Source organism: Perognathus longimembris, chromosome 20, assembly GCF_023159225.1.
Source record: "Perognathus longimembris pacificus isolate PPM17 chromosome 20, ASM2315922v1, whole genome shotgun sequence".
Lineage (NCBI taxonomy): Eukaryota > Metazoa > Chordata > Mammalia > Rodentia > Heteromyidae > Perognathus > Perognathus longimembris.
The window spans coordinates 38,638,753-38,666,220 of NC_063180.1; the positions used below are offsets into that span (position 1 = coordinate 38,638,753).

Here is a 27,468-nt window from a genome sequence, read left to right on the forward strand (position 1 = left end):
GAGGAAAGGGCTTCCGCAGTGACTTGTGTCATCACGGAAATTTCCTAGAGGATGGGCTACATTAGAAGACACAGGGTCTGTGTGTGCAGGAACAAGGCCTAGGTGGCTCTTCCACCAGTCTGGTGGGCAGGGACAATGCAGAACAAGCCCCTCTGAATACCTCTCACCTTGTTAATGCCAGGACTCTTCTGTGAAAAGGCAATCTTTCTCCTGGTAGCTTTTTTGAGTATATGCTGGATTCTAATCTATTTCAGAAAAAAAAAAAAAAAAAACACCAAGTTGAATCATTCTAAACCTTACAGACAGACCATAGACATCTAAATCCACAATGTATGTTCTAAATCACTGATTCTTTTTCTATGTCCTGGCTATTTTTTCCCCCTATTTCTGGCGTGGATTGAGAATTCATTTCCTCAAGAAGCATTTGGACACTTAAAGCTCCCTCCAAAACAGAGACCACTCTGGACATCACAGTAATAACAACAACAACAAAACAACAACAAACGAGAACAACGGGGCACCTGTAGTGCTGCTTTGAGTTCTGAAGACTGCAGTTCAAAGCCAGTTTGAGCAGGAAAGTCCCTGAGACTCTTATCTCCAAATAACCACCAAAAGAAAAAAAAAAAAGCCAGAAGTAGAGCTGAGGCTCCAAGTAGCAGAGAACCATCCTTGAGCACAAAAACTCAGGGACAGAACCTAGACCCCGAGTTCAAGCCCCTGGACTGACACCAAAAAAAAAAGAAAAGAAAAGAAAAGGAGAACAGAGCCAAGGGATCTGGGCAAAAACAAAACCTCACATAATAATAATAATAATAATAATAATAATGCAGAGAAGGTTGGGAGTGTGGCTAAAGTGGTCTAGTACCTGCAAGTGACTCAAGGCGTTGAGTTCACAAACTACCTATTGCTAAGACAACTACTGCTAATTATTACTATAATCTGATCAGCATGGTGAAAGAATAAATATGTGTCTGAAAAAGAGAACCACAGACAGACAGACAGACAGACACACACACACACACCCCATGAAGCAGATGGTGGGTGGCCAGCCCCTCTTGCTGGGCCCTGGCAAAGCGCGCAGGGCCCCCTGCACCTGGTGTTCCGGTTGAGCTGACCTCCTCCCGCGTCCTCTCTCCTCCCAGGACCTCCTGTTCAGCGTGTGCGCCCTCAACGTCCTCTCCACCATCGTGTGCGCGCTGGCCACCGCCATGTGCTGCATGCAAATGGTGTCCTCCGACGTCCTTCACCTGGTGAGTGACGGGCCTGATCCTGATTGGGTGCCAGAGGTGGGGCGGGGACTGACGCAGAAATGGACGCTTCTGATTGGGCAGCGGAAGTGGGGGGGCGGGGACGCCGGGGGTGGGGGTGGGGACTCTGGGCTGGTTCCGCCCGTGGAACCCGGTTGCGGGCAGCTCGTGATTCCGCTCTCGGGAAGATGGCGCGCGCATGTGCGCGCGCGCGCGCATGCGTGCACCCTGGGTGCTGTTGGTGTATTTGCGCATGGTAGGCGCCGTTGGAACTCTGTACTGACAGAATCCTGCCACTGCCCCGTCCTCCTAGACGCCCCCTGAGCAATTTTAGTAGAAATCCCACAGCCCTGGACTTTACTGTGGGCCAGGCACCCCCAGGGCAAGGGGCCAACCTCAAGCTTCTGAACCTTCTTTTAATGGAGGATGTTTAGGGATGTCGTCAAAAGATGGGTTCTTCTCGAATCGCGAAAGTGCTATGCCCTGCTTTTAACTCTTGCTAATGAATCCTGGCTTCATAATGAACCTGGCCACTGACTCTCCGCTGGCACCCCAGCCATCCAGAGTCCTAGAGAGTGGGTTTTGCTGTTCCCAGGGGAGCCGTACACTGATTTATATACATTTATAAATATGCACATCCTACACCACCAAAGGACCTCGTTGTTTCTGTGTCAGTGGAGCATTAGGCTGCCATTCAGGATGCAAGAAAGAGAAGTTCTTAGGACCCTCCCTCCTGTCCCCTTGCTCTTGCTCTTTCCCTTTCGCTCTCTCTTCTCTCCCCCTCTTTCCATCTCGGTCTGTCTTCAGTTAGCATAATGAAATACTACCTCCTCCTCCTCTTCTTCCTCCCCCCTCTCCTCCTCCTCCTCTTTCTCTCCCTCCCTCTCCTCCTCCTTCTCTTCCTCTCCTCTCCTCTTCCTCCTCCTCCTCTTCTACCCCCCTCCCTGCCTCCTCCTACCTTTCTCATTCCTGTGGTGCAATACACCAGTTAATCAAGATACAGGGCCAGGGAGCATTGTCACCCAGACGTTAAAAATATGTCCATCATTCCCTAATTGTCTACCACACACAGCCTTCCTTGCCCAGTATAGAACCACGCAGCTGTCACAGCCAGCCGACCTTTCTAGGAGGTTGCAGAGTTTTGAAAGGTGTCTAATTAAGCTCTTATTCAGCAGGGTGAACTTTCGGCCTGGTTCATGGAGACTTGATGTTGGCAATTTTCTTCAGTGTGTTGTGGGAAGGAAAGGTTAAGTACCAGGGAATTCTCCTCACCTCAGCAGATTTTTTATTATTATTATTGATCTGTAAATATCACACCAATTTGGCCACACTGGCAGAACAGAGGGTGGCTACAAAGGCTTAAAGTTTGCATTATTCTAGTTGTTAAGTATTACACTGAAAGCAGGCAGCAAGAGATGAACGTGAGCGTGCTCTAGCTCTGAAGCAGCCGCAGTGGGAACCACTCTGCACAGGGCTGTTGTATGGTGGTGCCCTGCAGGGGGCAGCAGCGAGCCTGGAGCCACAGGCCTGAAATCAAGGCCTGTCTCCATCCCAGACCCATTTCCTCCACGCGAGACTTTAGCCGTGTCCCCAAACCTTCGTGCCCTTCGGTTCTCACTGATCTAATGAGACGATCTACTGCCCATTCAGTGAGCGTGGTCTATATGGATTTTATTGTTTAGGTTCAAGACCAGGACTTGAACTCAGTATCTGGCACTTTCACTCACTACCGACAGAGCCATGCCTCTAACCCTCATCTGTAACTTTTAATGTGTATTTTGCCCAGATTGGCTTTGAACCGTGATCCTCAGATCTCTGCCTCCTAAGTTCCAGGATTACAGGCAGGAGCCATAGGTGCCTGTCTGAGTCTCACTGTTTGTTTGTTTTTTTTTAATGGTTCTGTTATGCTTGACATGTGCAAGTGATTGTGCATTCTCGCCCTGTCCCTTCACTCTCTTTCTCTGCTGTATCACTTGCCATGGGGTGGCAGGTCCCAGAGCACAGAGCAAATCCCACACAGGGTCATTTCATAGCCGCAGTCTCTGCACCAGGAGCAGTGGGTAATTCCCACGTTTATTCCTCAAAAAGCATAGCGGGGCTTCAGCCTGAACCCATGGACAGCTGTGGTTGATTTAAAATAAACCCAGGGCCAGGCGCAAGGGCTCACAATCCCAGCTACTCAGGAGGCTGAGATCCAGACAATCATGGTTCAAAGCCAGCCCAGGCAGGAAAGTCCATGAAACTCTTATCTCCAGTGAACCGCCAGAAAACCGGAAGTGGCGCTGTGGCAAAGTGGCAGAGAGCTAGCTAGCCTTGAGCAAAACAGCTCAGGGACAGTGCTCAGGCCCTGCGTTCAAGCCCCATGACTGACAAATAAACACAGGAGCCAGATTTAGCAGGTAGGATAATATCCAGCACCTCCTAGATGCTGCTTTTTCTCAAAAAAAAAACAACAACAAAACAAAAATCCCTAAAAGACGCTCTGCTTGACAGCATGGAAAATGGAGTGAACACAGTCCACGCTGATTGTCAAAGCTCGGGTGCAATGAGCTTGATGAGACGCAAGCCGTGCCAGGCACCCTTACTAACTGCCACACGCCCTGTCTTCTAGTTCTTTCCCCAGAGGTCGCACTCGGCCAACCCTGCCTGCGTGACCCCCCATGGCACCGTGATCCACCAGATCCTGGACTTCGATGAGTTCATCCCACCCCTCCCGCCCCCACCCTACTACCCTCCGGAGTACTCCTGCACGCCCTCCTCCGACACCCACCGGTGAGCCTTCCTCTCCGTGGCTCAGCCAACATCAGAAGCCGTTTCTGTTGGGAGAAGGTAGAAATAGCCAGCTGTCCTCCCAGGGATGGGGGGAATTGAGGACTGAGCTAACACCAGGCACCGAAAAACAAGCTTGAGTCAGGCACCTGTGGCTCACGCCTGTCATCCTAGCTACTCAGGAGGCTGAGATCTGAGGATCGGGGTTCGAAGCCAGCCTGGGCAGGAAAGCTTGTGAGACTTTTATCTCCAATGAACCACCAGAAAACTTCAGTGGTGCTGTGGCTCCAAGTGGTAGAACACTAGCCTTGAGCACAAAAGCTCAGGGACTGTGCCCAGGCCCCAGGTTCAAACCCCATGACTGATTGAGTGAATGATAATTATTTATGGAAATAAATGCTGCATGAGTATTAGAGTTTTCGTGGCTAAGAGTTTATTAGAAAGGTGGACACCTTTTCAGAAGAAAGCCCAAAGTTAAAATTGCCCAGCGAATCAGACTTTCCTCTCTCAAGACAAATCAAGTCTTGGACGGAGGATCCCCCAACCAACCATTCATACTTCCCTTGGGAGTCATGGCAGCCGTCAGGGCCCACCTCCTTGGGGAGCGACCATGTGACTGGTGACTTTTCCTTCCCAGGGGCCTCCACCTGGACTTCGTCTCCTCCCCGTTCAGCACACTGTACGACGTAGCCATCAACAGCCCCAGCATGCTGTACCCCGCCGAGCTGCCCCCGCCCTATGAGGCCGTGGTGGGTCACACACCAGCCAGCCAGGTGAGGCCTGGGCCCCCACAGAGCCTGGCCCTCGGGGCCAGCACCAGGTCAGACATGCAATCAGCGGCCTGTCTTGCACTGAAGTCTACTATGGGTACCTGCATCAGGCCTTAAATATAAGCCCCGGGGGCTGGCAATGTGGCCTAGTGGTAGAGTGCTTGCCTAGCGTGCAGGAAGCCCTGAGTTCAATTCCTAAGCACCACATAAACAGAAAAAGCTGGAAGTGGCGCTGTGGCTCAAGTGGTAGAGTGCTAGCCTTGAGCAAAAAGAAGCCAGGGACAGTGCTCAGGCCCTGAGTCCAAGCCCCAGGACTGGTTGAATGAATGAATGACTGAATGAATAAAATATAAACCCCAGTACCAGTGCACGTACACGCATGCACACACACACGCACACACACACACACACAAACTAAAGAATATAAAATGTTTATCCACAGCACGCCTCTAATCCTAGCTACTCAGGAGGCTGAGATCTGAGGCTCACGATTCAAAGGCAGGAAAGTCCGTGAGACTCTGATCTCCAATGAACCATCAGAAAACCAGATATAGTGCTGTGGCTCAAAGTGGTAGAGCACTAGCCTTGAGCAAAAGAGCTCAGGGATGGCACCCAGGCCTGGAGTTCAATCCTCACAGCCAACCAAAAATAAAAAAGAATATAAAAAAGAGTGTAATCTATCGATTGACGATTAATAAGAATTCCAAGATGCATAGAACACCTGGGAACTCTCCATAGCGATATTCCTTCCACAGAGCCTGTGTCCAGCCAGCTTGCCGACAGACATGGCCAGCCAGAGAGCGGCCCGGGCCAGTGCGTCTGTCTACATGGCCTCTCTCAGGCCAGCTGTGTAGGAACATCTGGTAATTAAGCAGTCTGCAGTGTGCAGGCCGACTGTCTTTGACCCCATGTTCTTGGAGCTTTTTCGATTCCACAAGCATCTCTGGGAGGCCGGAAGTCGATGAAACCCATTATCATCCACCGAGGGAGGGCTGCGCATGCCAGCTGCCACCTCCTCGGGGGTGGCCCGCCTCCCACCTGACCACACAGCCAGGAGCAGCCCCCGGACTTCCCAGCACGAGCCTGCTTCCTAGGGGAGGAGCAAGCTAATTGCTTCGCCCTTGTTGGGACAAAGGGCATATGAATTGCTTTATCAGTCAAGTTTGGATAAAGACAGGACAGAGTGACAGGCAGAAGAGTAAGGGGCCACCATGAAGCTCTGCTCAAGAGGAGATAATCGCTTATTGAGAAGACATTTATTTATTTGCCAGTTATGGGGCTTGAATTTAGGGCCTGGGCACTGTCCCTAAGCCTTTTTGCTCAAGGCTAGCCCTCTAGCACTTGAGCACAGTGCCACTTCTGGGTTTTAGGTCTTTCCTGCCTGGGTTGGCTTTGAACTGCCATCCTCAGGTCTCAACCTCCTGAGCAGCTGGGATCACAGACATGAGCCACCAGCACCCAGCTCAAGATTTAGTTTTTGACACAGGGTCTTCCTATGCTGTCTGGGGTGGTCTTAATCCCCTCCTGAGCTTAAGAGATTCTTTTGCCTCAGCCTACTGAATAGCTGAGACTATGTACACACACACACACACACACAGACACAGACACACACACACACACACACACACACACACACACACCTCACCAGGAAGCAGAATTTCTTTCTAGTTATTGTGAGCTTGCCAAGCCGATATTCCTGCTGAGATGATAGCCATGAAGTATGAACTACACAGAATCCTCTTTCTTTCTCCCTCCATCAAGAAACCAAAAACTCCAGTGTGGTCATAGGCTTCTGGGGCTTCAGAGGAGGCACCAAGCCTAGTGATCTGGGTAGAGCTTGTGACGCCCGAGGAGAGGTCATGTAGGTGGAAGGTACCACACGTATAAAGGCACTGAGGGTAGGCTGGCCAGGTTCCTGATGTCGGAGTTTTAGGTCCATGAAGGGGGTCACCAAGATAGTCTGAGTAGACGTTTAATGACCTTGGATGCCAAACTAGAGTGGTACCTCAGAGAAGGGAGCATCTAAGTGGATGCGACCCAGAGGTGTGTGAGGAATTGTCACTTAGTGGCTAATTATTAAACTAGAAGTCCTGAGAAGGAGGGGGAACGTGCCACTGTACCACCAGGCTCCTGGTTCTAAGTGTTATTATTTACCTGTTCAGAGGACATGACAAACTCGTTATAGAAATAGGACAGGACAGGTGCTGGTGGGCCACATCTGTAGTCCTCGCTTCTTAGGAGGCTGAGATCTGAGACTGAAGTTCGAAGCCAGCTCAGAGAAGAAAAAAAATCCCATAGGACTCTTTATCTCCAACTAACCACACAAAATAAAAACTGGAAGTGGCGCTGTGGCTCCAAGTGGCAGAGCGCTAGCCTTGAGCAAAGAGAGAGCTCAGGGACAGTGCTCAGGCCCTGAGTTCAAGCCCCAGAATCAACAAAGAGAAGAAAAGAAAAGAAGAGGGGCAGGATTTCTATGTAGGGTTGCCCTGGGGTAGGGGGTGGGGGAGGTAAGGGGAAATACAGCTGACTTTACTAATGGACAATTGATTGTTCAGTGATGATGGTAGGCCCAACCAGACTCTCTTAGAATTAGTGAAGTCCAAGATGAAGGCATACACGGGGTGGAGTGTTCTGAGTGAAGCTTGCAACAGCCTAACTCAACAGCCCCTTTCCCCGCCCCTCTGCCACCTGCCAGGAGCTGTGGTTCTGAGCCGATTGTGGCTGGAACTCTAATTTCAATTCTATCCCATAGACATCCCCCTTTCCACTCCCTCCCACTGCCTTTCTAGTTCATCAACAATGCTGTGTGAACTGAACAGCTATTTTGTTCCCTTCTCCTCCCCCTGCAGCTTGAGTGTGACAAGGTGGCTTGTGACATCGGGGACAGCCAAATTCAAATTAAGGCCCTCTCCCGGCACTTTGTCTGTTAAGAGGTGACAGATGCCTCTCAGAACTGCCTCCCCTCAAACCACATTTTCTGGCTCTTGATTTCAGGCAACCAGAGGGGAAGGGAGGGAGAGGCCTGCAAATATGAAACAAATCCAATTTCCTCCCGACCGTGTCCCACTGGGTATTTTATTTCTCTTATTTATATTTCTTTATTGCTGGGTACTCCCCTCTCCAACCCCCCCCCCCTTTTCTACTCACCTCTGGATCTATGTGATTAGATGTGGGAAGAGAGAGAGAGAGAGTTATGGGATGAAATCGATCTTTGGACAGCTGTTCGTGTGTGTGTGTGTGTGTGTGTGTGTGTGTGTGTGTGTGTGTGTGTGATATTGAGTGGAAGATTCTGGGCAGGGATTTCCAGAATTGGTTATTGGCATGCAATGGCGACTGTAGGGAAGCAGGCTCGGGCTGGTGGCCGTGCGAATCGGGGCAGTGTTGAGGGAGGAGAGCGTGCTGTTCTGTAGCACATAGCAGCCATCAGAGGCAGCAGCTCTCCCCCTGGCCTGCTCCCTCTCCATCCCCTTCCAGCCCTCGGGTTATGGGGGAGCGGCGCTGCCCACCCCGTTCTACGTGGGCTGGAGCCACCTGCTTCTGCCCTGCCCCGGTGTAGGGAGGAGAGACGGCGAATACCAGCTCTGTGGCTGACGTGGCGGCGGCGGAGGAGTGGGGAAGCGGAGAAGGCAGAGATGTAATTACCTGAGCTGGAACGGGGACTAAGCCGCAGGGGCCTCACCTTCCCCAGCCCCCTTCAGAGCTTGTGATTTGCAAGTGTGCTCCCCAAGCAATTCTGAAATAGCATGCAGGCCTCGGGAGCTACTCGGCGGGCTCGCGGAGGGGGGGGGGGGTGGTGCTCGCTCGATGGCTGGCTAGCACACCGTCACGTTCCAGCCCACGGGCCCTGAATCACAGAGGGGAGAACGCGGCCCATCAGAGTAAACAGCAGGCGGCACAGAGGATGGGGAAGGTGAGGATGTGACTGGAGACCCCGGGAAGCCCCGCTTTCCTCGCTGCCAACATTCGTGATAGGAACTCCACAGTCCTCATTGCACCCGGAGAGGAGGCTGGAGGCCCTCACTCAGGCTGTCACTGTGACCTATGCAGGACTGGACCCTGACCCCGCGCCTAGGCGAGGAGGCCGGGGGGAAGAGAGCACAGGAAGTGTGGGAGAGTCTGGGGGCCTCACTCAGGCTGCTACCATCAAATTCTCTTGCTCTCCCCGCACCCAGCCCTGGGGCTTGAACTCAGGGCCTGAGTTTCCTTTTGCTCAAAGCTAGGGCTCTACCACTTGAACCACAGCACCACTTCCGGCTTTTCTGAGTAGTTTATTGGAGATGAGCGTCTCATGGACGTTCCTGCCTGGGCTGGCTTCGAACCACAATCCTCTGATCTATCTCAGCCTCTCGAGTACCTACGAGTACAGATGTGAGCCACCAGCACCCGGCTCAAGCTAATTTTTTTCCTCCGATTATTGCCCAGCCTCCTCCTCTCCCCTGCTTGGTTGAAAGCAGGACATTTGAGGGGGCAGCAGGCCAGCTGTGTTGCTGCCGGCCGGCGGCTGCGTAATGGCCTCTGAGTCTGTCTGATGCCCCACTGTGATACCTGGGGTTTCTTGCTGCAGGTGACAAGCATGGACTGCCAGGTGGCCGAGCCCAGCTCTGGGGACCAAGACACCACCGCTGACTTTAGCACACCAGGTAATCTCCCCTCCCCTCCCCTCCCCTCCCGCCCTCCCCTCCCGCCCTCCTGTCCCCTCCCCTGGTGTCGGAAGCACTACGTTTATATTTTCTAAGGACCTCCTCTCCTTCCCTTCTCTTTTTATTTTTTGTTTGTGCCAGTTATGGGGCTTGAACTCAGGACCTGGATGCTGTCCATGAGCTCTTTTGCTCCAGGCTAACTAACGCCTTGAGCCACAGCTCCACTGTCAAATTTCTGGTGGTTAGTTGGAAATAAGAGTCTCGCAGACGTTCCTGCCCAGGCTGGCTTTGAACCGTGATCCTCAGATCTCAGCCTCCTGAGTAGCTAGGATGACGGGCGTGAGCCACCCATGCCTGGCTTTGCCCTCCAATTTCCCGTCTCCCGTAGAATCTAGGAGAATCTTCCTGAAAAGAAAACTAGAATTTTCCTGGAAAGATTCTTGGGTGACCATCTGACTCACCTTCTCCCCCCACCCAAGTCTTTCAGTGGAATTTTCCAAACCCACTCACTTTCCAGGCAAGGTCAAAGATGGTGCAGGGTTGATTCCGATTGGTAAACACCGAAAGGTAAACACTGCCCTGCCCAGGCGACCACCTGGCCATACCTAACCTGTGTCCCTTCGTCCTCAGTGCCAGCCAGCACCACCAGCCTACCCACCTCAGACGGGGCCACCTCGCTGGGTCCAAGCCACACGTCCCCTGATGACGCAGCCGGCACCCCACCAGCCCCACCACCTGCCCCAGGCCCCCAACACATGTCCCCGGAGGCTGCAGACCTGAGCTCGCAGGGACCGCCCAGTTCCGGGCGTGTGGCCCGCTCGGCCAGCGATCCCACGTCCTGTGTGTCCAGCGAGGCAGGTGTGTCTGGGCCCAGAGGCCCCCACAGGGCAGGGGAAGCCTGGGGAAACAGTCTGGGTTTCTGAGGCTCCTCAATTGGAGGAAGGGACCTTGGAGAGTCCTGCTGTATCCCCAGAGAAGGGTCCCCATGCTGGTGGGGGGAGAAAGAACATGAGGAGGGAAGAGGATGGGAGCCCACCCTGGGGCCATCAGCCCTGGACATGAGCTGAGAGAGTTCTACATGTTTTCCAGTGTGTAGGAAGGGCCGAGGGGGTGGGGGGCAGGCAGGGGGTCCCAGGTATATTAGGGGGGGGTAGTGGTGTGTTTTCCCAGAAACCCCTCATGTGGTTTTGTCAGTGTTGGGGGTGGGCAGTGCTTGGGCAGGGCCATTTTTCATTTCACACTTGCTCCCTTGGGTGTTGGGGTACCCCAAGGCTGGAGAACCCACACCTATCTTTTAACACGTGGGCCTCCATGGCCATGGCCACTCACTGCGGCTCTAGGGAAGGTGCCACGCGTTTGGAAGGCTCAAGGTCAGTTCCGCAGCCCTGCCATGGCTCTCGGAGATGCTGGCCGCCATGTTTTCTCTGAGTCCTTGGCGCTTCTGTCTCCTCCCGGCCAGAGGCGCCGTGGCCTTTCTAACACAGAAGGCCCTGGAGCACCTCACACGGGAAGGGCGGGGCTTCTAATGGCAGCCCCTAGGCTGGCGCGCCCTCCCTGGCCCTCAGTGCACTTGCTTTGACGGGCCTGGCCCCTGGACGGTGTCTGAGTCTCGGGTGGGTTCCTCTCTCATGTGCTGAGGGGTTTTTATTCTGCTTAAGGTGAGGCCTCTGACCACCCTGCCTTGTGCAGCCAGGACCTGGAAACAGCACCGTCTCGGGCTGCTCTGGGGACAGGTGAGCCCTGCCCTCCCCCCCTTTCCCAAACACTGCCGTCTACCTACTGAGAAATGGGGCACGGCGGGGCTGGGGGTCCCTGCCCCCACTGCCTCTGACTCTAGCTACTCAGTCACCCAGCAATGAGGCTTCTTGCTCACGCTCCCATCGCTGTATCACAGGCTGCTACTCACTGCGTTGTCTGATTTTTCAAAAATGTATCTAATTTTAAAAATTACCTTTAGTAGTTTCAATTCAACGAGCCAGTCTGAGTACAATGCAAATTGATCAGTGCCATCCCTTCCATTGTGTTCTCCCCATCTCTCCTAGCCTACCTGTTGTTCCTCAAGCTACCTTGTTCTCTCTCTCTCTCTCTCTCTCTCTCTCTCTCTCTCTCTCTCTCTCTGTATGTATGTATGTATGACACAGTTTCTCAACTATGTAGCCCTGGCTGCCTCGAACTTTCAACCTCCCCCTAGAAGGCCAAGGATTACAGGTGTGCACCGCCACAACTGGCCTTACTTCACTTTATTCCGGAGATTTTATTAGGGAAGCTCATCATTTTTAAACTTCTTTTTTTGAGCTTGTTCACCACCACCCAAAAGACCCCACAACAGACTGCCCAGAATGTGCCCACATTGCGTGGGCATGTTGGCCTTGCTGTCTGGCGTGAGTTGGTCACCGTGGGCTGTTAGGGGCTGGCTTTCTCAGAGCTGCTGACTGATGCTCGTTCTACGGCCTGTACGGGGTGGCCGGCCCTCATGAGCCCTACCCCCACCTTCTGCTGGTCCTCGGGCTTGAACTCACGGCCAGGGCACTGTTCCTGAATTTTTTTTTTTCTCAAGGTTAGCACTCTACCACTTGACCCACAGCGCCACTTCTGGATTCGTGGTGGTTCCTTGGAGATAAGAGTCTCATGGACTTTCCTGCCCAGGCTGGCTTTGAACTGTGATGCTCAGATCTCAGCTTCCTGGGTAGCTAGGATGACAGGCTTGAGCCACGGGTACCCAGCTCCATCATCCCCTTTGTAGAGCCTGAGCCAATTCCCCAGCCCCGGGCCTGGGGAACTAGGGCAGGACACTGGGTCACGACAGGTGTGAAAACGGACCACACCTGGCATGTGTGGCCAGGCTTTTGTGGACCCTCTGCCACCCCAGCTCTGATCTGAAAGTACATCCCATCTCTAGAAGCCATAATCCTGGCCCCAGCAGTGTCAGGAACATGGCGGAGACAAAGCTCACAGAGCTGGGGCGGGCTGGGGCGGGGAGGTCAGCCCTGGAATTCCAGTCGCCAGGTGAACGGAAGGCCTTCTTTGCCCCGCACCTGCCCATCTTCTCCCCAGCCTGACCCACGTTACCCTCTCACCCTCCTGCCCTTCATTCAGGAGGCTGGAAGCCCCCTCAAGGCCAACCCCAGTCTCAGGCTGAGCGGGCAGGAAGGGACGGGGGAAGCGGGGGACACATCGGATACCAGCTGGGAGTTGGACACGCCGGCCATGCTTTGCATTTATTTGCTTTGTAACAAACAGCCCGGCCGCCTGTGGCGAGCTTCGGTTTCTTTCTGGTGCTCTGAAAGTTGCATCTTCTCGCTTGCTTTTTAGTTTCCACGTCGCGCTCGGCCACGGCTGCCTGTCAGTACCAGTTCTCAACCCCTGGCAACCCAGACACCTGGAAAATGGACCGACAGACCAAACCAGAGGCCTTCCAGGTGGTCTCCAAAGACTGGCCGCACGCTCTGGTAGACAGCAAGGCCTACGCCGACACCAGAGTCCTGGTGGCTAAGTTCTTGGAACATGCGCACAGTGCCCTCCCCGCGGAGGTGCGGCACGTGGCGGGCGCCATCCAAGCGGGGGTCGCCTCTGAGGAGCTCCCCGTGGAGGAGGCTGTCTTCTGTGCTGGTGGCCTGGACCAGTTGTGAAACAGCCACAGGCCTGGGACACAGACACTGATGGGCCCGACTTCACACACACAGCCTGGGTCTTGCTAGAGATCACACAGGGGGCACACACCTGAGAGGACCTCAGGATGGCTGGGGTGGGGACCCCTCGTTCCTTCTGGTGAGGTAGCTAGTTCCCTAATTCAGGAAGTCCACTTTCTGGCGTCCCCGGTGGATCTTGGGCTGGCTGGGGCGGGGAAGGCGGGGAAGGTGAGGTAGCTTTGAACGAACCAGCACTTCCTGAATACCAGGAAGGTCTTCTGAATACCAGCACAGCGACAAGTGATCCTCAAGGAACACAAAGACACCGGGGTTTTGTGTAAGTCAGGGCTGTTGAAGCAGGATTGGCCGCCCATTCCTCATTTCGTTTAGGGTTCCGTGGAGACAGGATGCCAGCAGGTGAGGAAACCATTCATCTGTGTGGTTTGTGTCACAAGACTGTTATCCAACCTGGGCCTGTTATTTCCTTTAAAAGGAAATAGATCACTTTTAGCACAGTCTGGGCCCACAGGATGACTGTGCAGTACAAACCCACGGTGAGGGAATTGCTGGGGCCAGTCACCCGTGGGAAGCAAGCAGGTGTGTTGGAAAAAGCATGGAGGGCCCCTCCATCTTCCTGTGCCCCCCACTAGACTCCTGTCAGTGCACGTCTTTCCCAGTTCCTCCCCGGGCTGTCCTGCCTCCACCATCTCCTGTACTTTCGCCAGAAGACATGTACCTGCCCCCAGTTCCTTCCTGTGTGACCTCATCTGATCAATTTGGGTGGGTCAGTGACCACCTCCTGCTAATGACTCTGAGCTGTCTCCCTCCCCCCCCCCAACCCACCCTAGGGTCACAGCAGACACATCTCCATTGGAGGATGCAGACTGTCAATCACTCATTTCAGTGAGAGCCCTCACAAGATTGGTTGCTCAGACTGTCAGTCATTTATTTCAGCAAGAACTCTCACGGGATTGATTGTACAAGACGCAAGCAAGCCCAGCTTAGGTGCAACTTGGGTGCTGATGGAAAACTTGGGTGCCTTTGACTTTCCAAGGCTGTCCCTACCCCAGTCCCCTCACTTTCTGTCAGCAGCAGGAACCACTCCCCGACAGTGGTCATAGAACAATACCTTCTGCCATGATGGGAAGGACTTGGGCCATCAAGATCAGCAGCCAACAGCCTGAGCCCCATCGCAGTGGCCAGGGGCCCCTGTTTTGGCACAGCAGCCGAGAATCCAGGGCGTGGCATAGAGGTGCGGGGGTGAGGAGTCCACACTGCCCAGTGTCCGGCCAGAGGACCCACCCGGCTCTGCCATTGTGGCCTGTGGCCATCCTTGAGCCTTTTCCTCTATTCATCACCCCACTGTGCCCCACTGCTCAGCCCCCAATCTCCCTGAAGCCAGTATGCTAAGGGTACTTCTCCGTGTTTGGAGAGGGGAAAGGGGGTGGGTCACTGGGGGCTCCTGCCTAAGGATGGTGTGGTAGTTCTTCAGGAACAGCCAGCTACCACTGCCATGATAGCTTTTCTAATGCCGTGGGCTGTGGCCTCCTTGAGATTGAATATATACATGTATGTATGTATATGTACATATATATGTGTATGTATACCTATATACCTATACATATATACATATATGTATATATATATATATATATCTTTGAATGGCCTTCCCTTTTCCACAAGAGACGCACTAGAGATAAATGTATGAGCACTTTAGTCAGACGATAAAATGGGAAAATATTCCTTAATTTCTCTCAAGTGAGAACTTTCGAACTCTGTCCCCCTTCCCCCAACGCCAAGTCTCTTTGCAGGTAAAGTGAATCGATGGTTTCTTTTCAGAAAGGCCTCCACTGAGCCTCAACAAACAGAGGAGGTGGTTTGCGTCTGGTGGCTCTGGCCCAAGAACCAGCATTTTCTTCAGGTTTCCACCTGGCAAGCAGCCAGCTATAGGAGGGCCACCTGCTTGGGGGTTCATGCAGCCAGCACCCCTGAGCTGAGCCTTTGGCCAGGCTAGTCCTGCAGATCCCAGAGCCGGGGGTAGTCACCGCCCAGCGGGGGGACCGGCCATGGAGGAGCCAGCTCGGTGCTGTGTCCTTTGCGTTTTCTCTCTTCCTGTCTGCCACTTGGGGCTCCTGCCTCAGGGCTGGGCCTCCTCCCCTCTGGTACCATGGGGACCCCCAGTCCCCCCCCCCCCCCAGACTGTCAAGACACTGGCCTCACCACTCACGTTCAGTTCCCTCTACTCTTACACCAGCTCTATCCTGTGGATAAAACCTTTCCCAGCTTTGGGCCACTCTGAGACTCTTCTGCCTCTAGAGCAGGGGTATCGGGGACAATGGATCTCCTCGCTCTGCTTCCCCGGGGCCTCAGGTGGTCCACGGGGCATCAAGAAAGGTCTCAGAAGGCAGAGCTGCTCCCTAGAGCCACTAGAGAATGTTCTGGCAAAGTGACTGGTCCTCTCTGGGTGCCAGTACTAGGAGTCCAGTAGCAGGCTGGCTTCCACACCTAAGGCCCAGGGAAGAGTTGCTGCTGCCCGTGGCCTGTGCAGGCCTTCCACCACCCGGAAGTCTCTGCTTGCCCTTCCGGTATGGGCGTCAAGTGCCCAGATAAGTGGCCGTGTATGAGGTGCTTTCGTTTGGCAAGGCCCCGGGCAGGACCCCAAAGGAGGCTGGCACCTGCTCGGACAGTGCGCTTTCACCTTGGCCTGGGGGGAGAACAAGGAAGTGTCACCTGGTCAGGGGCCAGGCGACCTGGGGCCCGGAGGCTCTAAGAAGCTAGGCCAAGGATGTTCCATCATCCCTGCCGTGTAAGCTCTGGACCACCCCCCCCAACTCTCCCACAAATAAAGTGGGGGGGGGGGTCTTTCCTAGGACTTAACGACCTCCTTCTGCTGGAGACAATACACATGCAATGCTTGCGGCCAACCACGTTACAGGAAGTTTATTTCTAATGGAATTCATTTCTTCTCGCCCGGGCTCTATGAGATGCTGCCAAGGCAGAATTCATAGGAAATGGTTTCCAAGACATCAGAGACCTGTTTGTACAACTTGAAAGGTTGTATTTATTTAATGTACCTCAAGGTGTTTTAATAACGATCAGTGTTTTAATAAAAAGTATTTCTGGCCTCTGGTCTCTCGAGTCTCATTGGGACACACACCAGCTGAGGATGTGTGTGCTATTGGTCAATGGCTACCCAACCGCTCCGCTCCGGGGACTGAGGGAAGCGAGCAGGGCCCCAGTCCCCTCGACCGGTGCACGCAGGCCCTGGGCGGGCTCACAGCCACCCCTCCTTGAACTCAGCATCCCAGGGCTGCTGCAAGATGCTCCCTTCATTTAGATTGCTGAAAGGAAAAAAAAAAAAAAAAGTGATTTGGCCAGGCCCTGGTGGCTCATGGCTGTCATCATAGTTACTCTGATTTGAAGCCCGCCTGAGCAGGAAAGCCTGCGAGACTCTTATCTCCTAGGAAGTGCTCGGGGACAGGTGGGGGGGGGGGGCACTCGAGTTCCCCCTGAGGCGCGACAGGCCAGCAGCTCGCAGTGGGGCGTGCACCCGTGTGACCAGGCCGCAGAAGCAGGGGCCAGGTTGCCAAAGTCCCAGGGCTGGACCTTCCCCCCGCCCCAGACCTTCCGCCTAAACTTGAGGCGCCCATGGTCACCCCACACGCTCTTTGGGCCAAGTGACATCCGACTTGTGGCCACAGAGAAGCTTCTTTCTCTTCTACATGGGTTACAGACAACTCTACAGACGTCAGGAGGAGGGAGAGGTGTGGGCCTGCCTAAGTCCTTGTGTAGGTAGTCACTAGAACCCTGGAGACGCCCCACGTCTACACCTGCGGCAGGGGCACGGAACCCCCAGTCACCGAAGGCTCAGTGGACAAACGAAGCCACAACCCGGAGCTTTGACATCATGACTTCAGGTTTATTAGTGCTATGGGCAAAGTCTTCCTACGGTTTGGCTGCATGCAACACGCGTTACTCTCAAATACAGTAATCCTAAAGCTTTAGTTACTGCGTGGTAAGTAAGGCTTCTTAAGTCACAGTGTATTCTTCAAGGCCTGGGCCAAAAGAAAAAGAGAAAGAGAGAGAGAGAGACTTCCAGACAAAAACGTCGGTTCACATTGATCTCTAATGCTCCTCCAGCTAAGCGTTCCAATACTGTTTGTGGTAGGGGCGCCTAGCGGGCCATGTTGATTTGAGGTCTGTGAGGAAGGAGAAATCTGCCTAGGGAGGAAGGGTCAGAGGTCAAGTTTCCCGGTGTGAGCTTTGCTGAGGGAGCTTCAGGTGGGTGGAGAGATGGGTGTGTGTGTGTGTGTGTGTGTGTGTGTGTGTGTGTGTGTGTAAGAGATTTTTAATAGGGGCAGACACCCGTGCTGTCTGCATCCGTCTGGGGACAGGAAGGAGTTTGTTCCCACCTGATGGGGAGGCGGGTGACCCCAAGTGAGTTCACACAGACTCGGGGCAAGGGTCACCCTCAGAGAACAGGAGAAGCAGCCGGGAGCATGGACTATTGAAAAACCCCACGTATCCGGAGATTTCGCTGGCCGAAGGGAAAGTCCGCAGGGTAAGAGTGTCTCAAGAAATAGGGAGTTTGGATGTCAGTATGAGCATAATCTTTTCTTTTATTATTTAACTTAGGAAGATTTCCTTTTTTTTTTTTTTCCGGGTGAATACTTACAGTCAATCACAATTTTTCCCACAGCTTCGGCACAAGTGACAACTGGAGTCCGGAGATTCATATTCTCATGGAAATTGCGAGACAGGGTTGGCTGGGGTGGCGGGGGGAGGGGGGCTGTCCAGGACCCTGTGTGTCCTACCCAGAGAGCAGAAGATGGAGCTGCCCCTTGCCCCAGGCGTTGCACCCACAAACCCAGAGGGCCTCCCTCCCGGGCCTCCTGGGTGGGTAGGCACCCACATTCAAACGCCACAGCTCCAGGAAGAAAACACACACGCTGTACAGCACCCCACACGGAAGTCCCATGAGCACCTGTCACCAGCCACGGGGAGAATACGCAACGATGTACACAGGTTTGCTCCTGCGACTGTCCTTTGAGAAAGTCATATTCCTTTCGGCAGGGGGAGGATGGGGGAGAAAAGGGGGAAAAAAATCTAAACAACAAAATGAAAGAACTGGTTGGTTAAGGGCACGTCCTTCGGGGGAGCCGGAGTCCTTGGTCGGGCTATGGGGTCAGGGGTCAGGGCTGTGTCCTGGTTTCCGGCTCCTCTGGGCCCAGGCGGGCCTTGGCCTGGTGTCCCTGGGCTCTGTGGCGGAGGCTGGGCGGGCCTAGATGTACAGCGGGGTCTCCTGGCCTGTGAGGAGCCTGAACATGGCGGCAGGCATGGTCTTCATGTGAATCTGTCAACAGAGACAGGATGCTGAGCCCAGGACCCACGCCCCCCACCCTCCCAATCCTGTTCCCAGTCCTGGTGGTGGACGGAGGAGCTGGGTTCTCCATTCCTCTATCTTCCCAGGGTTTTTGCACACCATCCAGTGACAGCGTTTCTTTCAGCTCAAAGGACCACCACAGGGAGGGCAGAAGAACTGCACTTAGAATGTGCCCACTAGGCTCGGGGCAGCCCCAGAAACTGCTTTGATTCTGGGAGGGGGGGGAATCAAGTGGGGGACATGTGTGCTCGTCCCTCAACATCAGCACAGGCTAAGGCAAGTGTCCTGGGGGTCAGAAGCTGGGCAGGGACCTCCAGACCCCTATATTCTATAGAGAATCATTTAGCAACTGACCCTTAGCAGCCTGGCCTCCCTTCCTGACGCCATGCCCAGCCCTTCAGGCCTCGTGCGCCATTCAGATTGTAGCCCCTCCATCACCCACCCCCGCCCCCACCAGGATGGTTTGGTCCATCCAAAAATTGATTCCCAGTAATTCCTTAATCGGAACCTCCTCCCCCCCCCCCCCCCCCGCCAGCAAGGCTTCTCAAAACTTCCAGTCTGAGGTATCAATGGCTAACTTTCCCAATGTGCCCAGGCATGATGGAAAAGCTTGCAGGCAGTTGGATCTTGGCTGGCAGGATGGAGGCCTGGGCAGGAGACTGAAAGGAATTTTTGTTTGTTTGCTTGTTTGTAATGAGCCAGGAGGCCTGGCCGAGGCCGCCCGCTTTCCAGCCTCCCTGAATCTCAATTCATCTCAGGCCCAAGAGCACGACTCCCAGGCCGGCTCTCCGGATTGATTTAGGTGAGAGGATGATCGCTCCCCTGGGGCAGCCATTTCCAGCATCTACTCAGGAAAATTGAATTTCCCTTTCTTGGAAGCTATTTGTACAAAGACACTAATGGTTCCTCGCCGGGCCTCTCTCTCCTTCAGAGAGCCAGCCAGCAGCGATGGCCACCACCAAGCCCAGCGAAACCAGCTCCTCCCCCAGCCGGGGCAGATCTACAGAATCCTGTGTCCTGATCAATCTGAGAGAGGCGGTGTGGAACCCCCTCAAGAAACAGCACCCAGCCGGGCAACAGTGGCTCAGGCCTGTCATCCTAGCCACTCAGGAGGCTGAGATCTGAGGATCACGGTGCAAAGCCAACCTGTGAGACTTTTATCTCTGATCAACCACACACCACACACCACACACACACACACAGAAGTGGAACTGTGGCTACATTGGTAAGTGCTAGACTTGAGCAAAAAAAAAAGCTCAGAGATAGGTCCCAGGCCCTGCGTTCAAATCCCAGGACTGGCAAAGAAAGAAAGAGAGAAGGGGGCAGGGAGGGAAGGAAGGAAATAAGGAGGAGGGAAGGAAATAAGGAGATTGGAAAGAGAAAGGAAGAGAAGGGGGAAAAGAAAGGAGCGAGAAAGAAGAGAGAAGGAAGGGGGAAGAAAGGAAGAAATAAGGAAAGGAAGAAAGGAACGGAGGAAGGAGAGAGCAACAAAGAGAAAGAAGACTGGAGAGAAAGGAAGAGAAGGGGAAAGTAAAGAGCGAGGGCTGGGAATATGGCCTAGTGGCAAGAGTGCTTGCCTCGTATACATAAAGCCCTAGGTTCGATTCCACAGCACCACATATATAGTGGGTGCTATGGCTCAAGTGGCAGAGTGCTAGCCTTAAGCAAAACGAAGCCAGGGACAGTGCTCAGGCCCTGAGTTCAAGCTCCAGGACTTGGGGGGAAAAAAAAAGAGCAAGAGCGATGAAGAAGGGAGAGAGGGAGGGAGGGAGGGAGGGAGGGAGGGAGGGAGGGAGGGAGGAAGGAAGGGAGGAAAGGAGGGAGGAAGGCAAAGCGCACTACACTGATGGAATCTCCAGAAGAAACCAGGACCTCTCTCAGACACAGCCACCAGGGGGCACTGCAGACCACCTTAGCCATGGCGGGTGTTTTGGGGTGTGGGAGAGACACACAGAACCCAACCTCAATTCTACCAGGAAACAAATTCCGCCACCAGGGCCTCCTGTTCTTTGCCTGGGGCTATGTTGTTCACCTGTGAGTCCTTTGAAAAAAAAGAAAAGAAAAGCCAAACAACTCTGACCCCAGGCCTTGCAGCAAGGTTCTCAGCATGGCGGACATGGTGGGGGGGGGGGTCAGCCCAGTGACCCCTAGGGAGGGGCTGGCTTTGCAGAGCTCAGCGTAGGGGCGTGTTTGAGCCAGCAAATAGGGGCTTATCACAGACTTACCACAGCCTATTGAAGGACGGTTTTCCTATGTGGGAAACTAATAACTTTTGCAAGCATATCACGCTTTTTTTTTTTTTTTTTCCAATCCTGGGGCTTGAACTCAGGGCCTGAGCACTGTCCCTGGCTTCTTTGTGCTCAAGGCTAGTACTCTGCCACCTGAGCCACAGCGCCACTTCTGGCTCTTTCTCCATACGTGGTGCTGAGGGACGGAACCCAGGGCTTCATGCGTACAAGGCAAGCGCTCTTCCGCTAGGCCACGTTCCCAGCTTCACAGCACGCAATGCTTTGCAAGCACATCATGGTCAGCACAGACGATGGCCACCGGAAACCTGAGGGCTGAGCTACACCCTACAGTCAGATTCTACCTCCAAAACGGCAACCAGGGACCGAGGGGGACACTGTCACAGCCTTACCTCCCCCACGGAGTTAGAGAGAGCCTGGACTATCTTCTCATGGGCGGTGGCCACCACGCTCTGCCCGTTGATCTCGATGATCCGGTGGCCCACGCGGACACCCCCTCGCTCCGCGATGCCCCCTCTCATGAGACTGCAGATCTGAGCAGACACAGGCAGGTCAGCAAGTGCATCCCCCGCCCCCCCTGTCCCTCGCCCCAAGGCATTTATCTTCTCTATCCGGTCCCCAAAGATGCGGGAGGCGGAGGGGATCGAGAAACCCTAACAGATTGAACGGCTTTGCCAGGCAGCTATTTCATAATGCATGATTGAGACTGTTGTTTTATTTTTTTTGCTGGTCCTGGGACTTGAACTCAGGGCACTGGGGCACTGTCCCTGAGATTCTTTTGCTCCAGGCTAGCACGCTACCACTTCAAGACACAGCGCTGCTTTGGGTTTTCGGGCGGTTCACAGTCTCATAGATTTTCCTTCCAGGGCTGGCTTTGAACCACGATCCTCAAGATCTCAGCCTCCTGAGTAGCTAGGATACAAGGGTGAGCCACCAGCGCCTGGCTCGAGACTATTTTAAATAAAAGACAGATCAGTAGACACTGTGGTTTGCACAGGCGCCCGAGCCCAGGAAGGCAGAGAGAACCTGGGAGGCGTGGCTCCCAGTACCGGCTTAGGGTGGTGGCCAAAGATGCACAAAGATGCACACACATTCTGCGGAGAGAGGCGGCCGGGAGAAAGGCCTTGGGTCCTGACGATGCCTGAACTGGTGGGAATCTGGGAGCAGGCAGGGTGGGGGGGGGGGGGGGGGGGGGGAGGAGGTGCCGGGAGCCACGCACGCGCGGACACCGGGGCCTCGGCACACACACGCGCGGCACTCGCGTACAGGTGCACAGGAAGAGGGCCGTCTCCAGCCTGGGGCTTTCTGGATTCCTGGGGCAGGCACGTGGGATCCGTTTGGAAACCGGCTCTAAGTGGGTCACCCGCAGCCCGCCTGCGAGCGGGAGCGTGGCGCTTGGGCGTGACGAGGCTGAAAATGAAAGGCGGCGGGGGGGCGGGGGGAGGAAGTGTGTGCAAAGCACCAGCTTTAAGGTGGGCAATCTTGTGCGGGAGACCCAGGGGGGCCCCATGCGGGGCAGCACGGCAGACATGTCTGCTCTGTCCCCACCCGGCCACGGCTCAGCAGAGACTTGGGACGAGTGACTGCTCCCCGTTCCTCCAGCCCCCGCCGTCGATGGGGCTGGAGACCGGACGCCATTTCCTGACCAAGCCTCCAGCCCAGGCACCAGCGGCCAAGGATGCGCGGGTCTGTGGGTGATGGCTTCCAATTCTTAAGCTCCTGCACCACGCAGGCGGACAAGAGGGAGGAAGAGTTCCTGTGACAAGGAGGTGTAAGCAGACACCCCCCCCCCCCCCACACGCACCCTCAACTCAAGCAGCAGGGTTCCCGGGAGCCAAGAAGTGGGAGCAACCCAAAAGCCCATAGGTGGACTGGAGGGATGGATAACATGCAGTCTATCCCTGCGGTGGAATACGACGCAGCCTTTAACAAGGAGGGAAAATGCTGACCCTTGCTACGACACGGATGAGCCTCGGGGGGATGCTACGCGAAGTGGGACCATTCCGTCACAAAAGGACAACTACGAAATTCCAGGTTCATCAGCAGAGGGAGAAAGGAGGTCTCTGGGGACTTGGAACGGGACAAGTCTGCAGGATGAAGGGCTCTGGGGGCTGTTTGCACATGCGTGTGCGTGGGCCTAACACACTTCTAAGCGGTACACTCAAGAATGGGTAAGATGGCCGATTTCCACATTGCATTTTCCATAATGATTTTCTTTAAAAAGAAAGGAAGAGAAGCAAAGAGAGGAAAGGAGGTGGGGGAGAGAGATCCCAGGAGAAGATATCCTTGGAGAGAGAGAGAGAGAGAGAGAGAGAGAGAGAGAGAGAGAGAGAGAGAGAGAGAGAGAGAGAGAGAGAACGCACCAGGCGCTGGTGGCTCACGCCTCTATTCCTAACTACTCAGAAGGCTGAGATCTGAGGATCATGGTTCGAAGACACCCCTGGGCGGGGAACTCCATGAGACTCACCTCCAATGAATCACCATGAAGCCCGGAGCGAGGCTGTGGCTCAAAGAGGCAGAGCACTAGCCTTGAACAACAACAACCACCACAAAAAGCTCAGGGGCGGTGCCCTGAGATCGTGCCCCAGCACTGGGACCAAAAACTAAATAAATAACTATAAAATAGAATAAATAAATAGGGGGAAAAAAAAGAGAGGGAAATCTAAGGGGAAGAAACACACGCCAAGGAAGCACAGGTCAGGCACAGGGTGGGAGGCGGCAGGCCCGACACCCCTCCAAGCCTCCCGCCACCTCCTCCGGGCAGCGCTCAGGGTCCGAGTGCCTGGCACGGGGCCTGACTGACCGGGGACCGGCATTTCACATACGCCTGCGGGGTAGAGGAGCGCATGCGTGAAGGAGGGAACGGCGACCCCGAGGTCACCGATCAGGGTCCACGCCACCACGGCTGGGCGCCGGCTGCCCGCCCTCCATAGCAGGCACTTGCCGTGGTCATGAAGGCCGGGCGTCCCCCCTAGTCCCTTCCATCCAGAGCGGCACTCGGGGTACGGGGGGCGGCGGCGGCGGCGGCGGGGGGGGGGGGGGCTGCTGTACTCACGATGCCGTTCTGCACACTGAAGCCCAGCTGGTACTTGAGATCCGGCCGCTTGATGAGGACCGTGGTGACCGGGGGACAGCTGACGATGTTGAGTCTCACCTGCGTCTGGTTCTTCAGGCCCTGAAGAACACAGGAGCTAAAGGTCATACGTGGGTTGGGCCTCAGGCTTCGGGCCCCCGGGAGTGACTTTGGGGGTGAGCTGGTCTGGAGTTGAGGGAGGCCTCGGAGAGGACGGGCCTGCCCCAGGGCGGGTACCCCAGGATGCAAGTTGGGGCTGGGTGGGGGGGGGTGGGCAGGAAGGAGGAGTCTGAATCTTACATGGCTACAATTTCGGCTGGCCTGCACAGAATCCTACCCCCTCCTCCCCAAAGGCTGCAACCCCCCTCCTGCCCCCCCCCCAAGGCAGACCAATGCCCTCTCTATCTGTCTCCCATATGGCACAGACACCAACTGGGGCTAGCTCCAAAAGTCCCCTCTCCCTGCATGGAATGTTCTGGTCTTGGGATTACCCCTTCATCTTTCAGGTGGAAAGAAGTAAGGGCTGTTTCCAGCGCCAAGACCAGGGGGCCAGAGGTAGCTAGCCATGGAACGCTGGTGTGATACGTAGCCTGGGTGACAGGCACTCTACCTCGAGTGCGTTTCTCCTCCCAGGCGCCGGGGCCTTCACCCCACCTATCGGGGGGTTCAGACCCAAGCCCGTGGGCCAGATGACCAGAAAGGAAACTGGCCTCTCAGGGCTCGTCCCCAAGAATTTAACCCCTCCCCCCACCAGCCTGCCAGGACCCAGAGGGGGTCTGGAAGCAAAGCTCCATAGGTCCACCTCAGATCATCCAAACGCAACGGACGGACACCCCCACCTCCGCGCCCAGCCCTGAGATGAGTGAAAGAAACCCTGGTACTTCCCCCGACCCCAGGCAGCTGGGGGGTGGCGGGGGAGGGGCCCCTCTGACTTTGTTCCTAGAGTATAAACTGAGGCTCACTGACTCGTCCGCCATGCAGTCACCGGGTGTGTTTCTTTGGGCCTCGGTGTCTTTATGGGATGGAAGGAAGCAAGGCCAGGAGAGCAGGAGACGGAGCGCCCCCCCCCCACCCCGAGCACCCACCTTGATGATGCCCTGGCAGGTGGCCAGGGGCAGCCCCACCAGGCTGGTGCCGTTGATGGACATGATCTGGTCCCCGATGCTCAGCTTCCCCGAGCGGGCCGCCGGGCCGCCATTCATCATGTTCGCCAGAATCACGGTGGGCAGGATGGAGCCCCAGCCCGACTCCACCACCACCACGCCCAGAATCTCCCCCTTGTGTTTCTCCAGCTGCAGCTGCAAAGGCATCGACGGGCGTGAGGGGACCGCCGTGGGGGCTCCCGAGAAGGGAGAGCGTGCGGGCCTGATCTGGTTCCTGAACCCCCCCTCCCCTCCCCCGAGACCCAGCAATCCTGGGAACCGGGGGACGTAAAATCACCCTCCTCCTTCAGCCCCAAGCACACGCCCGCCGGGGGCCTGGCTCCGGCTCTCCACCCGCCCAGGCCCTGGGGAGCCGGGGGGACAGTCCCCAGCACCTGTCCTCTTGCCCCAGCCTTTGCTCTTGCCTACAAGGCTTCAGAGTAGCCCTCCCAGAGAACTGCCTGGCATGTGCCAACCCAAAAGCTTTATTCAAGTTGGGTGCCAACACACACACACACACACACACACACACACACACGCACACGATCACACACACACAGAATAACAACAACAACAACAACAAGAACTTTATTCAACCAGCAGTGGGGGTCAGGAGTACTCGGTATTAATCAAGTAGAACCCAGAATCATTCAGCCCCTCACTCATTCACTAACTCACAGGGAGAGAGGCCCAGTCACCCAGCTAGCAGTAGAACTAACTACAGGCCGTCCTCACGGCGCTAGTTTCTTGTCCTACAAGTGGAACCTAAGGCCTAGCGACTTCAAATCAGCCCTGCCTAATTAAAAGCTGCCACACATCCCTATTTTAAAAGCTGCCTCCTCCCGGCAGACACCTGGAGAGGAGGCCTGGTGGATGCCGGCAATCACAGTATCCAAGGTACACATATGAAGATGGAAGCAGGTGGCGTAAGGGGCTGGGTGAGGTTGGGAGGGATGGGGAGGAAGGATGGGAAGGATCAACCGACATGTTGAATTGAGTCTGGCGTGTGCGAGGGTTGGCTGTCACCCACGGCTCCTCCCGGCCGGGCAGGAGCTCGGCGCCCTGGGCCGGGCCGGGGCTGGGGGTGGGGGACGGACATCTTACCTCCTTGCAGTTCTCGGAGTTGGAGAAGTGGATGAGGTCGTCGTTGTACATCTCCTGCGTGTTGATGATGTCGCTGTACTCCTTCTGGCTCAGGTCCTCGGGGTTGATGCCATTGGCCCGCAGGAACTCCTGGTAGGCCACGCTGAAGGCCTGTCCGATGGACTGGGCGATCAGCTGAGCCTGCGGGGAGTCGGGAAGACCCGCTCGCTGGCTGCAGGCAGGGAGCACCCGGGGCTGGGTCCCCCTCTGCGCCCCGTCTTGCTTGGGGCGGGCAGAGAGAAGAGCTCGGGGGCACCTAATATCCTAATATATTATACATTACAATTATATATTTCTAGTATACAAGTATATAAATATATTTTAAATATAAGTAAATGTATATAAGTCTTACATGTATATGTGTGGGTGGGTGTGCTTTTGTTGGTAGCTTTACTGTGTTCTATTTGGACCAGTCTGAGGTGTGTTCTCCGAGGTGTGTTGTCTCTTTCATATTGTTTTCCCTGAGCTACAGAGCTCAGAGCCCAGGGCTGGGGGTGTGGGGGTGTGGATGGGGGGCTGAGTACTGATTGCTTTTGGAGGGAGCCCTGTACCACCAGGTTGTGCTCCAAGAGAGGTCTGGGGACACAAACACAGACCCTACTTCTTGTGACTTCAATGGACTCTCTCCTGACGATGAGCCTGCCTCCCACACTACAGAGGCCTGGGCTTCGAGATGTCCCGGCAGGGCCCTGCTTCCGCCTGCCCGGAGGCAAGCGAGGGCTGACAGGAGGCGAGAGCAAATCCTCCACGCCAAACACCAGCTGGTTGGCAGCTCATACAGCCCGAGAGAGCGGCAGACCTTGAGCGACATCCCAGGGCATGGTGGTCCTCCTATCTGCCCCAAGAGTTGGCCCCACAACTGCCCCATACTCCTGGCCTGCCATCTAGGGGTGGGGGGTGGGGTGGAAAAAATGGGAGGAGGGGGTCTCTGCACAGGCACCCTCAGAAAACTGGGGCTCAAGAGGATCTGGAAACAGGTTAAGACAGAGATCTGGCTTAAATTCCTTTTCTCTGCACACTGCATGACTTAAGTTCTGCTCATGACCCTGCGTCTCTAAAACAGCATGCTGGGTCACGGCATATTTGAAGAGCATGCATGCAGGGCTTTCCTCAGATAGGCACGAATCTAGGTTGCACTGCCCACCCAAGTTAGGCCCTGCACAGTTTTCAGGGCAGGTGGACAGATGGACGGCTCAGCTACCACCAGATGGCACCATAGGACTGGACAAATGAGGAGCCAGGGCGGGGGGGGGGGGGGGGGAGGCGAGAAAAGCGGGGAAGGCGGTGGGTGGGGCCAGCTCCTGCTCCAAGCGGGGCAAGAAGAGGGCTGCAGGCGCTACTAGCATCAGAGTCCTTCACTATGAGCCTTAAAGCTTGGTGGGGCTGCCCACTGCGCCCAGACTCCATCTTGAGTTTCCCGGGGGAT

General features: G+C 55.1%; 2 protein-coding genes across 3 annotated transcripts in view; one reads left to right on the forward strand and one right to left on the reverse strand.

The window, feature by feature from the left end:
* Fam189a1 (family with sequence similarity 189 member A1) overlaps positions 1-13,055 on the forward strand; it is a 139,696-nt gene extending 126,641 nt beyond the window's left edge. For both annotated transcript variants that reach the window (XM_048329514.1, XM_048329516.1), the window contains 7 exons: positions 1,143-1,250; positions 3,859-4,019; positions 4,654-4,789; positions 9,351-9,426; positions 10,057-10,284; positions 11,085-11,159; positions 12,739-13,055. In XM_048329514.1, coding sequence (XP_048185471.1) covers positions 1,143-1,250; positions 3,859-4,019; positions 4,654-4,789; positions 9,351-9,426; positions 10,057-10,284; positions 11,085-11,159; positions 12,739-13,055 — 1,101 coding nt within the window. The remainder of the gene's footprint in view (positions 1-1,142; positions 1,251-3,858; positions 4,020-4,653; positions 4,790-9,350; positions 9,427-10,056; positions 10,285-11,084; positions 11,160-12,738) is intronic.
* A 5,004-nt stretch (positions 13,056-18,059) lies between these two features.
* Apba2 (amyloid beta precursor protein binding family A member 2) overlaps positions 18,060-27,468 on the reverse strand; it is a 55,652-nt gene continuing 46,243 nt past the window's right edge. Inside the window, exons 8-12 of the mRNA XM_048369251.1 lie at positions 26,004-26,183; positions 24,843-25,055; positions 23,740-23,859; positions 21,077-21,217; positions 18,060-18,408 (exon numbers count right to left, since the gene is read on the reverse strand). Coding sequence (XP_048225208.1) covers positions 18,337-18,408; positions 21,077-21,217; positions 23,740-23,859; positions 24,843-25,055; positions 26,004-26,183 — 726 coding nt within the window. The 3' untranslated portion in view covers positions 18,060-18,336. The remainder of the gene's footprint in view (positions 18,409-21,076; positions 21,218-23,739; positions 23,860-24,842; positions 25,056-26,003; positions 26,184-27,468) is intronic.